The sequence below is a fragment of the Rana temporaria genome, chromosome 9, assembly GCF_905171775.1.
Source record: "Rana temporaria chromosome 9, aRanTem1.1, whole genome shotgun sequence".
In the NCBI taxonomy this organism is placed as follows: domain Eukaryota; kingdom Metazoa; phylum Chordata; class Amphibia; order Anura; family Ranidae; genus Rana; species Rana temporaria.
The window spans coordinates 102,754,664-102,768,513 of record NC_053497.1 but is presented as its reverse complement, the minus strand read 5'-3'; the positions used below and the strand labels follow the sequence as shown (position 1 = coordinate 102,768,513).

Below are 13,850 nucleotides of genomic sequence, written 5' to 3'. Positions count from 1 at the left end.
ATAGTCCCCGTCACTTGTATCGTTCTGATCAGAGTCTCTATCATTGCTCATATTGCTCTAATAATCTATATACAATAATTATGTACATTGCTTCTGTTACAGACAGAGGTGTATCGCCAACGGCTGAACTATATGATTCATAAGATCTCTTACTTTGACCCATGTCTTTTGTGTGTTACAGAATACAGAATACACGCCGGGTATATGGAGGAGAACGGACGTACATCTGGAAAACCCAGAGTATCACACACGATGGTACTTCAAATATTTCCTCGGGAAAGGTGTGTGTTTCAGCCACATTTTCACTTTTCTGTGCGGTCCCTCTTATAGACAGAACACACACATATATATATATATATATATATATATATATATATATATATATATATATATATATATATATATATATATATATATATATATATATATATATATATATATACAGGGCTTTTTTCTCCTCAAAGATTAGGTGCAGGAACTCCTCCTTTTCTGAGTCACCCCTTGATTCCCCCCCTTACCCACCTCCAGGCACTGTTCCTTGGTTTCACCTCCTACCCACCTCCCAGTACCACCCCTTTTAGAGAATACAGAACCAAGTATCATTTTATAGTGCTAAGTATTTTGTATGGAATTTGTTAATGATAACAAGAAAAGCAGTAAAATGGATTTAGCAACAATGGACACCCCAGTGACAATACACTTCCAACAGCCAGCATCAATAGACCCTCCAGCAGCCATCAATACTAGACCCCTCCCTCCAGAAATGATTGACCCCCTGCAACAATACAACCCCCACTGGCAACAACAGACCTTCACAGCAACAATAACCCCCCCCCCCCCGCAAATATAAGTCCCCGCTAGCAATAATAGATTCCCCAGTAGCCAGCATTAATAGATCCGCCAGCAACAAGGACCCCTTCTTCAAATCCCTCCCAGCAACATAAGACTCACCCAGCAACAATAGATCCCCCCATCCTCAGCAAACAGATTCCCCAGCACCAGCATCAATAGATCCTCCAGCACCCCTTACCATTACATATATTCAGTTCTGGAGGTGCCGAAACTGCGTTCCTGCTGAAAAAAAGCCATATATATATATATATAATCACAATATGTACACAAAAACCAGATGGGGTCATCTCTATAATGAATTATGGTTGCAGATTGCAGTATACTGTCCTTCCTGTAAATCTGACAGGATAAGTAGAAAATGCTGTGATGTCATGTTAATAAATTGTGTCATGCCTTTTTGTCATTGAACAGTTCACCAGAACTACATAGGAACCGATGCGGAACGAAACCCATTTTTCCTATCTGTGGTCCTCTCTGACCAAAATAACCAGCGCATACCACAGTACCGTGCAATCTTATGGCGGAAAACAGTAAGTGGCACAATGGTGGGATATATTATTACTGATTCTTAACACAGGGCAGACTGTCGGCTTCTTCTTTCCATTGATGACGGAGTGTAATAATATTTACTGGCAGAGTTAGAAGTCCTCTGACATTTGCTGCCGATGCCAGCCTGCGTGAGATGTTTACCCAGGCTGATTCTTATTACTGTATGTGTTTGGCTCTGCACTGCCTTCTGTCTTTCTCCTCAGACAGATGGTGCAGCTGAAGAGTTGACAGACCTCTGTTTTTGTGTCAGCAGGTGAATGCTGTGTGTATTCCTGCTGTTCATGTGATAAGGAACTTTAGTGTGCAGCTAGTAGAGGTACGCTGGCATATTTAGGGTTGGGGCAAGGGAATGACGTAGACGGCCTTCGCACCAGTGCAGTTTAAAGCTCCTTGATAATCCATCAAATTTCAACAATCACCTGGGAAAGCTGACATAAGTATGTTGGAAATAATCTATTTTCTATTGCACTCATTAATGCAGCTATATTACCAGGTTTAGAAGTCATCTCCTGACAAGACAATTCAACCTCTGACACATCATAATAGCAGTGCTACAAATCTCTCATAACATTCTGACTAAACTGGCCACACACTTACAATCTGATTGTATAGTCTCCTTTAGATCTACCAATAGTTGTGTAAAAGGTGGCCTACTTGATTAGATACAAATTAAATGGATTGTTTAGGTAAACCCTCACTCTGCATAAGTGCTAGCAATAACCATCTGAAAAGTGATCTGCAATGGATTGCTTTTCAGAGAGCATTTGACAGACACTAAGGAGGCATTATATTGCATGCTCACCACCTGATTTAAAGCGGTGGTTCACCCACACTAACAACATTTGAGCATTAAATTAGGCATAGTAGCGCGAGCTACAGTATGCCTGTATTGATTTTTTTTAGCCCCGTACTCACTGTGCAATCCTCTATAGAAGATTCCGACTCCCCACGGGGAATGGGCGTTCCTATCAAGAGGGAGGATGATTGACGGCCGGCAATGGCACGTCACGCTCCCCGAAGATAGCCGGAACAGGTCTCGGCTCTTCACGGCGCTATACGGCGCCTGCGCACAGACTATGCGCAGGCGCCGTGAAGCGCCAAGTCCTATTTCGGCTATTTCCGGAGAAGCGTGACGTGCCATAGCTGGCCATCAATCATCCTCCCTCTTGATAGGAACGCCCATTCCCCGCGCTACTATGCCTAATTTAATGCTATATAAAAAAATAAAATTTCATTAGGGTGAACCACCGCTTTAAAGTGATTGTAAAGTTTATTTTATTTTTTTAAATAACAAACATGTTCTGCTTACCTGCTCTGTGCAATATAATTGCACAGAGAGGCCCGTTCCTTCTCTGCTGGGGTCCCCCACCAGGGCTTCTTGCTGTCCTCCTCTTGGAGTGCCACCATAAGAATCCACTTCCTATTGTGGAACACATGCAGTCTTGATCCCGAGCCATGCTGCTCGCAAACAGAGATACAGACAGTGCAGCTCGGCCCCTCCCCTTCTCTCTCTCTACTGGATTTGACTGACAGCGAGAGCCAATGGCTCCTGCTGCCTCAGCAAAGCCTGTGAAAGTAGAGACAGCCACTACAGATGGGCACAGCGCTGGAGCAGGGTATGAGGCAGAGTGAGAGCAGGGTATGGGGCAGAGTGAGAGCAGGGTATGGGGCAGAGTGAGAGCAGGGTATGGGGCAGAGTGAGAGCAGGGTATGGGGCAGAGTGAGAGCAGGTTATGGGGCAGTGTGAGAGCAGGGTATGGGGCAGAGTGAGAGCAGGGTATGGGGCAGAGTGAGAGCAGGGTATGGGGCAGAGTGAGAGCAGGGTATGGGGCAGAGTGAGAGCAGGGTATGGGGCAGAGTGAGAGCAGGGTATGGGGCAGAGTGAGAGCAGGGTATGGGGCAGAGTGAGAGCAGGGTATGGGGCAGAGTGAGAGCAGGGTATGGGGCAGAGTGAGAGCAGGGTATGGGGCAGAGTGAGAGCAGGGTATGGGGCAGAGTGAGAGCAGGGTATGGGGCAGAGTGGGAGCAGGGTATGGGGCAGAGTGGGAGCAGGGTATGGGGCAGAGTGAGAGCAGGGTATGGAGCAGAGTGAGAGCAGGGTATGGGGCAGAGTGAGAGCAGGGTATGGGGCAGAGTGAGAGCAGGGTATGGGGCAGAGTGAGAGCAGGGTATGGGGCAGAGTGAGAGCAGGGTATGGGGCAGAGTGAGAGCAGGGTATGGGGCAGAGTGAGAGCAGGGTATGGGGCAGAGTGAGAGCAGGGTATGGGGCAGTGTGAGAGCAGGGTATGGGGCAGAGTGAGAGCAGGGTATGGGGCAGTGTGAGAGCAGGGTATGGGGCAGTGTGAGAGCAGGGTATGGGGCAGTGTGAGAGCAGGGTATGGGGCAGTGTGAGAGCAGGGTATGGGGCAGTGTGAGAGCAGGGTATGGGGCAGTGTGAGAGCAGGGTATGGGGCAGAGTGAGAGCAGGGTATGGGGCAGAGTGAGAGCAGGGTATGGGGCAGTGGGAGAGGAGGGCAAGGAGCAGTGTTCAGGATGCTGGGCACATGTACAGGGACACAGCAGGTCAGGACAAGCTTTCCTTCAGATGCAGAGTAGCGCGGGAAGCGGCTGTAAACATACCTCTCGTGATGCGCTCCTCCCTGCCGACCCCCCTCTCTTCTCGTCCGTCCGAGGTGATGACAAATAGAAAAGAACAAAAACATACAGCGCACAAGGGTTAAGTGAATGTCACTTTATAGTCTGTAATGTGTGGAAAAACATATATGCATGAAAAATTGAAAAGTTGAAAAAATTTAAAAAATTGAAGTAGCCACAAATAGCACACAGGAAAATAGCACATTAAATTTTTTTAAAAAAAACTAATAACAATAGTCCGCATAACATAAGCAGCAGTTCACGTGGAGATGGTAGAGTGAAAACACATACACTTCGGGGGAGATGTTAGGAATGAATCCAAGTAGTGTGCATACACTTGTATGCAGAGGTAAAACAATACCTCAACAAAAGCAGCCGCTTCTACGTCTCAATGCAGGGAGATGGAATCCGTTGGTGGGATGATGACAGCCACACTGGGAGCAGATGTAGAAGTTATATCCATGCAGAGATGGATACTGCCGTTTAAAGACCACTAGCTCAGGGGCTGATGGAAAGGAAACCTTCCTCGCAAACAGAGATCTCCAGCGGCAGGGGAAGTCCTGGAGGGGAGCCACCAAGCCGGTTCAGTGACGCAGCCGCGTCACACGGGAGCGAGGAAAGGGGGATGGTAGCCTGATGGAGTCACACAGAGAGCAGGAGGTGTCCGGACACCTTCGATCCAGCGTCAGGTGACTCAAAGCACCAATCAGTGTGGGCAGAAAACGAGCAGTAGAGATGCTGGCGCTAGTGTCACTGAGAGGATTTCCCGAGTGTCGGCACTACACATCAGCTGCAGTGTGCTTGCTGCAAACATATAGGGGCATCAAAGATTGTACTGGTGAGCCGTGACTGACATGTTTCGCGTGCCAGGACGCTTTATCAAAGTGATAAAGCGTCCTGGCACGCGAAACATGTCAGTCACGGCTCACCAGTACAATCTTTGATGCCCCTATATGTTTGCAGCAAGCACACTGCAGCTGATGTGTAGTGCCGACACTCGGGAAATCCTCTCAGTGACACTAGCGCCAGCATCTCTACTGCTCGTTTTCTGCCCACACTGATTGGTGCTTTGAGTCACCTGACGCTGGATCGAAGGTGTCCGGACACCTCCTGCTCTCTGTGTGACTCCATCAGGCTACCATCCCCCTTTCCTCGCTCCCGTGTGACGCGGCTGCGTCACTGAACCGGCTTGGTGGCTCCCCTCCAGGACTTCCCCTGCCGCTGGAGATCTCTGTTTGCGAGGAAGGTTTCCTTTCCATCAGCCCCTGAGCTAGTGGTCTTTAAACGGCAGTATCCATCTCTGCATGGATATAACTTCTACATCTGCTCCCAGTGTGGCTGTCATCATCCCACCAACGGATTCCATCTCCCTGCATTGAGACATAGAAGCGGCTGCTTTTGTTGAGGTATTGTTTTACCTCTGCATACAAGTGTATGCACACTACTTGGATTCATTCCTAACATCTCCCCCGAAGTGTATGTGTTTTCACTCTACCATCTCCACGTGAACTGCTGCTTATGTTATGCGGACTATTGTTATTAGTTTTTTTTTTTAAAAAATTAAAAAATTTTAATGTGCTATTTTCCTGTGTGCTATTTGTGGCTACTTCAATTTTTTAAATTTTTTCAACTTTTCAATTTTTCATGCATATATGTTTTTCCACACATTACAGACTATAAAGTGACATTCACTTAACCCTTGTGTGCTGTATGTTTTTGTTCTTTTGCTTTTTGCCCATGTCTCCTTAGTGGTTGACAGCTGCACGGATTGTGTTTTAGTGAAACTTCTTTAACCACTGACAACACTGTGGTTTACCGTCCTTATGGTGTAGCGCTTCATGCGGGTGTTTCTTTGTATACGATGACAAATAGAAGCACCTGGGGTGGACGGAAGGGGAGGAGGGGCCGGACGGAGGAGCGAATCACAAGAGGTCTGTTTACACTGCAGTCTTAGCAGGACGCAGTGATTCGGGACCCGATCTACCCGTCAGCTAGTTGTGATTGACGGGTAGATCGAAGGGGAAGCTCAGCTGTCATGGGGCCCCCTACTGGTCACGGGCCCTCGGTCCGTGCCAGAACTGCCCTATGGTCAGTCCGCCCCTGGTGTGGGCAGATTTACATAAGGCCTCTTGCACATGAAACTCCTGTTTGAGCATCTACTTATTCAGGCTTTTTTTTTTTTTTTATATATATATTTTTTATGTATTTGCGTATATTTACACGCGTTTTTGCGTATATGTGCTAGCACAATTTTGCATGCACTCGCGCATTTTCGTGCTTATGTGCGTAAATTTATTCTCGTGTTCTGCACAATTTGCGTGTAATTGTACGAATTTGCGTGCATAAGGCGTACATTTCTGACCAAAAAGCAGATTTTTCAAAAAACATATTTACTGATGAATGTATGGCGCTTGATTACGTGCCTGTGTGCATAGGCACATTACAATTTAATGAGTTGTATTTTAACTCGGTTAAGCTGCAGTGTGCAAAAGGCCTTAAACTGGAGGGTGAAAAAGCCCTGTGAAGTGAAAGATAAGCAAATTTACAGACAGTGGAGGAAAACTAGATATACTTTGCAAAGCCAGGAATAATAATTTTTCTGCATTTTATATACTAGCTTCATTTATCATGTAGTAATGAATCCCTTTTTATTAAAGGTGCGTTCTCTTGTTTGTCAGGGTACACAGAAAATCTGCCTTCCATATAGCCCAACAAAAACATTATCGGTGAAATCTATATTAAGGTAAATGTTGTTGCTGTGTGTCAGGTCGGTGTGTACTCTGGGTGCCAGCAGTGCAGGCTACGATGTGAAGGGCTAATTATACTGTTATTTCTGTTACAGTGCCATGAATTTGGACAGGTTTGAGAAGAGTCCTCGTGAAATTCTTAATCCAGAGATTCAAAAGGTAAGGCGATATTTTGCCTGAGCAGATCTTTGTATTAGGCAGGCCATACACGGTTTCTGATGAACCAGCCAAGATTCAAAGCATGTATGGGCAGGCTGAAAATACCCAGTTGATCGATCGATTAACTTGGGTACAACTAGCATGCCAAGTTTTTCCTAGCAATCATCAATATCTTCTTAACCACCTCCCCACCGGGAGAAGACAATGGCCTGGCAGGAGGGACTCCCGCATCAACACTGTCTGTGCTTATGGGGGAATCGAGCGAATCTCTTTCCTGCAACCCAAAAAGTTGTGTTGCTGTGTAAAAAAATGATGTGTGTGTGTAAAATATATATATACACACACACACACAAATATATATATATACTAGTGTTCTTTCCCTGATTGTAGGACTTCCCTCCCTATTGCTGGACTATCGGCACATCACCATTAAAGATGAGCTCTGGCAAATCTCACCTGTATCCAAACTTGAAAGGCTCATTCTTTTATAGTCCAGATAGCTGCAGGCCGGGTCATTTACCACCCCTGCAGCATGAAAAACAAAGGGGAGGGATGCTGATGATGTCCGTTTCCATGTTTGACTAAATATGGACATGTGTCCATATAAGGGCACTGACATCACCAGCATCCCACAGCTGATTGGATTACAAAAGCATGCAACTTTCAAGTTCAGATAGAGTTCAAAGGATGCGGGAGATCATCTTTAGTTACCAGTCATACCATTGCACAATGCAGTCGAAGCTACCTTTGCAGTCCTGTTCCCAAGCTAGGTTCACACTAGAGCAGTGGCGACTTGATGCAGTTTTCAGAGTGATCTTTGTAGTGTTTTTTTTTTTGCATTTTTCATATGGATACATTTTTTGTACAAGATGGAGACTATACAAAACTATATTTTACATGCGTTTTGGTGCGTTTTCATTAAAGTCTATGGGGCACAAAAGCGCACTGCATTGAACCGAAGTAGCACATGTACTTTCCTCAAACTTGCAAATTTCTTTCCTGCTACCTGTGGTTGCAGGAAAGAAATTTGCACCATGTATGGCCTTCCTAAGTCATGCTTGTTGTCTCTGTTTGCACAATTGCTCTTATTGATGCTTTTGTTATCTCTCTGCAGGATCTTCTGGTTCTAGAAGAGCAGGAGGTACGTTTTGCTCTGCCATTTCTGGTCTTCTGATTTTAGAGGGAGATCTTGCTGATGGGAAGTTTGATAGCATTTCTTCATGTACAAAAGGAGAATTGTTAGGCCCTGTACACACGATCAGTCTAAACCGATGAGAACGGACTGAAGTTCAGTTTCATCGGTTAACCGATGAAGCTGACTGATGGTCTGATGTGCCTACACACCATCAGTTTAAAAACAGATCGAGTCCAACGTGGTGACGTAAAACACAATGACGTGCTGAAAAAAAATGAAGTTCAATGCTTCCAAGCATGCGTCGACTTGATTCTGAGCATGCGCGGGTTTGGAATCGATGCTTTTGCATACTAACCGTCGGTTACCAGTCCATCAGTTCAATTTTAGCAAGTTCTAAATTTCTGGACCGAAGGATAACGGACTGATGGGGCCCACACACGGTCGGTTTGGACCGATGAAACTGAACTTCAGTCCGTTCTCATCGGTTTAGACTGATCGTGTGTACAGGGCCTTAGAGTATATGCACACCCCTGTGTTTATAGGTGCATGTGTGTCCCCGTTGAACATGCAGGCTACTGGCAATCAAAGATGCAGCAAGTAGGGGTTTTTTCACTATACTTATTCCGACTATAAGTCAGGATGCCAAGCTGGCCTCAAGTTTACTGAAAATGTTTCAATATTTTCTTAGTCACAGAGCTGTAGCAAGCATGTAGCCAGTAAGGTAAAGGTTTTATTTAAGATTATTTGCAAGGACCTTGAAAAAGGCAAATGTTAAAGGCATGAATTTGTTTTTCCTTTATTTCAAGATGTTTATATTATGGTTACATAGTTAGTCATGTTGTAAAAAGACACAAGTCCATCCAGTTCAACCACAAAAAAATAAACAAACAAATAAAAAACACAGTAAAATTCCATACACCCAACTCCATACCCACAGTTGATCCAGAGGAAGGCAAAAAAAAAAACCAGCAGAGCATGATCCAGTTTGCTACAGCAGGGGAAAAAAATCCTTCCTGATCCCCCGAGAGGCAATCTGATTTTCCTGGATCAACTTTACCTACAAATCTTAGTATTCAGTTATATTATGTACATTTAGGAAATAATCCAGGCCTTTCTTAAAGCAATCTACAGAGCTGTCCAGAACCACCTTTAGAGGGAGTCTGTTCCACATTTTCACAGCTCTTACTGTGAAGAAACCTTTCCGTATTTGGAGATGAAATCTCTTTTCCTCTAGTCGTAAAGAGTGCCCCCTTGTCCTCAGTGTTGACCGTAAAGTGAATAACTCAACACCAAATTCAGTATATGGACCCCTTATATATTTGTACAAGTTGATCATATCCCCCCTTATAATCCTCTTCTCAAGGTTACCTCTGTATTCCCTAATACAGGATGTATATTACAAGTACGTGTACATTGGTTGTGTGCTGGGCAGCACTCTGCAGTGTGAGCTCAACTGCTTAGCTATTCTCTTATGTATATCACATTTTATCATCACAAAAATCAGCGTTGCAAAATGGATAACATGGTCAGTCTGGTGTTTTAGCAACACGATTGCAACATTTTTTTGACACGTCAAATTTTTCTTTAGAAAATATTCATCAAGCACAAAAATTAACTTGGCAGCCTAGCTCTGGGGTCTGAGGCGACACTTTAGTTTTATATAAATAATTTAACTTTCCTGAAAAGTTATAAATGGTGTCCACTCACAGTCCTGGGATTGACGTCATTTCATGGAAAGAGGTATTTTATTGATGAATCTATGACATTTATAAACAATGAAAGATATTCATCTATGTTCTTTCTTTCTTCTTCTTTTCCCCTATGTCTCCTTACCTTCTCCCCCTTCAATCTCCTCTTGTTTTTTTCTTCTTCCTTATCCTCTCCCTCGCCCTTATATTCTTTAACGCTCTTCTCTATTTTCTCCTTTGCTCTTCTTGTCTCCATCTCTTCCTTCCCCTTATCCTCTCTCTCTCTCTCTCTCTCTCTCTCTCTCTCTCTCTCTCTCTCTCTCAAACACACACATACACGCTCATCCTCAAAACTCTTACATTGATGTTCTCTTCCCTTTTTCTGCTGCTTCATTTTATTCCTTTCCACTTCTTGTCCTCTTCCTCTCTGCCTCCGTCTCTTCTTTTTTCTCTGCCTTCCTCTTTTTTTTCTCTTCCTTGTACTTATCATTTTTTTGTCTCTTGTACTCTTTCCTTTCCCTTCTTTTCCCTTCCTTAATTTTTTCCTCTCTCTCCTCTTTTTACTGCTACTCATGTCTTTCATCATTTTCCTGTGTCTTATATTCTTCTTCTTCTTCCCTTTCCTCTTTCTTTTTTTTTTTTTTTTTTATTCTCTCCCATTCTCTACTGCTTCCCCTCTTCCTGTCCCATTTCTCTCTGCCTTGCTTTATTTTTCCTGGCCTATTCCTCTCTGTGAATCACTCTTCTTACCCTTTATTGTCCTCATCCTTTTTTCCCACCCTGTTTGTCTGTCTTCCCCTCATTCTTCCTCTGTTCTCTTCTGCTGCATCCTCTCCCTTTCTGTCTATTTCCTTTTCCTCTATATCTTCCTCCTTTCTTCCTTATCTGCTTCCTATTCCTTTTTTTATCTAGGGCTCTGTGAATTTTAAATTTGGAGTTCTTTATGCCAAAGACGGCCAGTTGACAGACGATGAAATGTTTAGCAATGGTGAGTTCTGCCTGGGCAGTTTGTCTATGCTATGAAATTTTTAGGGCAGGTATAATCTTTGCTATAAACCACAGACCTATGTTGTATTACTGTAGTGGGAATAATAGCATGTTTCTGGGCATCTGCCACTGCCAAGCACAAAGACTAATTGTTAACTGGATTTGTGACTGTATTAGTAAAGGCTCTTTCCGACAGGTGGTAAGGTTACCGCCCTTTGAAAAAGCGATTTGTGGTAGATGCTTTTCATAGGATGGTATAGCAGCAGCTGGTAAGCTTCAAGAGGCAATACTGCTACCTCCTGACACCTGTTGTATTTATTTATTTTATTTAAAAAAAAAAATTTATAGCATAAAAGCAATTTTGTGGGATCGCATCACAACTGCGAGCCAGAAGCTTGGCTTATGGTTGCAATATGGCCCCACTGATCTCAATGGCTGAATTTGACACATGTTGTTGCCTGTCAAACTCTGCAGCCTACTGTTTTTACCACCCCTCAGTGAAAGAGCCCTAAGAAAATTTAAGTTTAGACATTTCTTTTTCAAAAATGTTTAATATATGAGATTAACACTCCATCTCTTATTTCTTCCTCCAGAAGCAGGAAGTGAAAGTTTCCAGAAGTTATTAAATTTGCTAGGAGACACCATCACACTAAAGAGCTGGATCGGTTACAGGGGGGGACTGGACACCAAAAGTAAGTGCCCCTTTATATCATCTGGTACATACAGCTGCACCTGGGTTGGCGTCAGGGAAATATATATCCACAGACCTAAGGTTTTAATTGCATTTCCTAGAAAATATGCATAGGAGCAATGTATTCATCCTATTCTTACCAAATTAAAACAAGCCTACTGTCTGCTCTGTTGGCCTCTGCAGGTGCCCACTACTGTACATTTTGCTTTGTGGTCCTCAGGGCAGAATAGACAATAAATATGGATTATGTAGGAGGTTTTAAAAACGAATGGAAAAAAAATAGTTTGACAGATATTTTTTTTCCCTGCCCTTTCTTTTCAGATGATACCACGGGAACACATTCCGTCTATACTGTTTACCAAGGACATGAAATCATGTTTCACGTCTCCACAATGTTACCATATTCAAAAGAGAACAAACAGCAGGTACGTCTTATGTTTCCTCAGCCAGCATTAGTAAAATAATAGTTATTATTGATATTGTGCACACCTGTCTGACTCAATCCTGAGACAGCAAACGTAAAGCGTCCGTCAAGGCAAAATACCAAACTTTTGCAAGTACAGAAAATAACTGTTGACCTGCCAGAAATCTCGGAACCTCTCTGTCTCTCTCCTGTATATATTCATTTATTTCCCAGTATAACAGTGCTGTTGCTTTGACATACATACACGCACTGTCTGTAGGGTAAGGGCTTTTGGGAAATGTTGTGCTGGAGGCGTGCCTATTTTAACAGATACTGAGCACCTAGCAGCTGTCCCTGCAAAAAAAATTAAAGCGTGGTTATAAGGTCAGGGGATAATAAAAGCTGTTTATCACTACATGAATAAGGTAACAAAAAAAATATTTCCAGGACTTGACCCAGAGCAGAGGAGTGAGTTTTTTTTTTTTTTTTTTTTTGCATGCGTCTATCTAGCAAGGGTATTTTGTGGTACAAGCAAGGAAGCCAAGTCCTCTGCAGTGTGTTAATGTGCGTTTACTGAACAAAAATGCTGTACAGACAAAATTATTTATTTATTTATTTATTATAATATTGGGAATACAGTACAAGGCTGACGGATGTATCAAGCACGATGCCTTGCAAATAGGCAGAAACTATGGTCTTTAATAGTAGAAATATTCTTAAAAGTTACTTAACTCCTGGTTACTGTGTGTTTGATATTCGTTGACATCAAGGACTCAGTTGGCAGTTGCTGGAAAATCAGATAACAGTATCTTTTTCTTCAATGGCTGGTTACAGACTTTTTTCTTCTTTGGTCTTTATTCATGATGAGCGTCCTATCCAGCTTATGCCTGACAACGCTTTTATATGTCAAGTTGTTTACCATAGCAACTGATTGTTCCAACTGTCAACAATTCCCATTGTTTGAGGACAGCCTGTGTACTTGTTAAGGCATTAGTTTGAGAAGCATCCTCAAACAAACTCAACAGTAACCTTATTTCTGTCTCTATCCAAAAAGACTGCTAGAAAAATCACCAATATATTTTATATCAAACGCAACACATTCTGCCCTTGATTTTTCTCTGACTCCACACAGACTATTAATAGCTAGCAGGTTGAACAGAACAAAACTGACAGATCCTTGCATGAACACAAACAATGTGTGATGCAAGGATTTCCCCTGCCGCACTATAGTATTTTGACAGAAGTATACCACCTATCTTGGCAGAATACACAGATCAGCACTACTTGCCGCCATTAACTGCAATCGCTGATCAAATGCTGGTTTTCCAGCATGACCATTCGACAAAAGCCAGTCATTAGACCAGCTTCTGTTGACAAAAACAACAGTACATACAGACCGAAAATTTCTGCTGAACCAGCCAATTTTCAATCCGTTTATACCATGCTTAAGGCCATAATTGGATGTTTGGAAGAAAAGCAGACTGGGATCTGGATCTGGAAAAGCAGGATACAAGTCTACAGCGCACGGCTAAAATAATGGAACAAACGATAATGATAATGGTGGCCGTGAGGGGTAAAGCATTAGTCCACCAAAGTGATAGTCTGTGTTTTCCAGGTAGAAAGAAAACGACATATCGGTAATGATATCGTCACCATCGTCTTTCAGGAAGGCGAAGAGTCTTCTCCGTCATTTAAGCCCTCAATGATCCGCTCTCACTTTACTCGTATCCTTTTATCATGGCTGCTTTCTGGAACTTTGGAGAATTTGTTGATGTGTGAGGGGATAAGTGATTATATTCATTGCTGGATACAAAATTGCTCCACTTTGGCTCAATCAGCAATCCTAACAATGACCAGGGACTCCAATTAGATTTTTACTGAGGTTCATGTTTTTTTTTTTTTTTTAAAGGCCCATGGCATGTGAAACACACCCAAAAACTCCACCCGGTGCCAAAAAAAGTGCACACACATAAAGAGTGAAACACAAAACATGCAACGGGTGTTA

At 43.2% G+C, this 13,850-nt stretch overlaps 1 protein-coding gene across 4 annotated transcripts in view; it reads left to right on the top strand.

Moving 5' to 3' along the window:
• GARNL3 (GTPase activating Rap/RanGAP domain like 3) overlaps nucleotides 1-13,850 on the top strand; it is a 295,858-nt gene that overhangs the window by 191,115 nt on the left and 90,893 nt on the right. For 3 of the 4 annotated variants that reach the window (XM_040324016.1, XM_040324018.1, XM_040324019.1), the window contains 9 exons: nucleotides 182-281; nucleotides 1,264-1,382; nucleotides 6,693-6,778; nucleotides 6,878-6,941; nucleotides 8,056-8,082; nucleotides 10,677-10,752; nucleotides 11,345-11,443; nucleotides 11,764-11,867; nucleotides 13,461-13,569. In XM_040324016.1, coding sequence (XP_040179950.1) covers nucleotides 182-281; nucleotides 1,264-1,382; nucleotides 6,693-6,778; nucleotides 6,878-6,941; nucleotides 8,056-8,082; nucleotides 10,677-10,752; nucleotides 11,345-11,443; nucleotides 11,764-11,867; nucleotides 13,461-13,569 — 784 coding nt within the window. The remainder of the gene's footprint in view (nucleotides 1-181; nucleotides 282-1,263; nucleotides 1,383-6,692; nucleotides 6,779-6,877; nucleotides 6,942-8,055; nucleotides 8,083-10,676; nucleotides 10,753-11,344; nucleotides 11,444-11,763; nucleotides 11,868-13,460; nucleotides 13,570-13,850) is intronic. The other variant, XM_040324017.1, reaches the window with a different exon arrangement.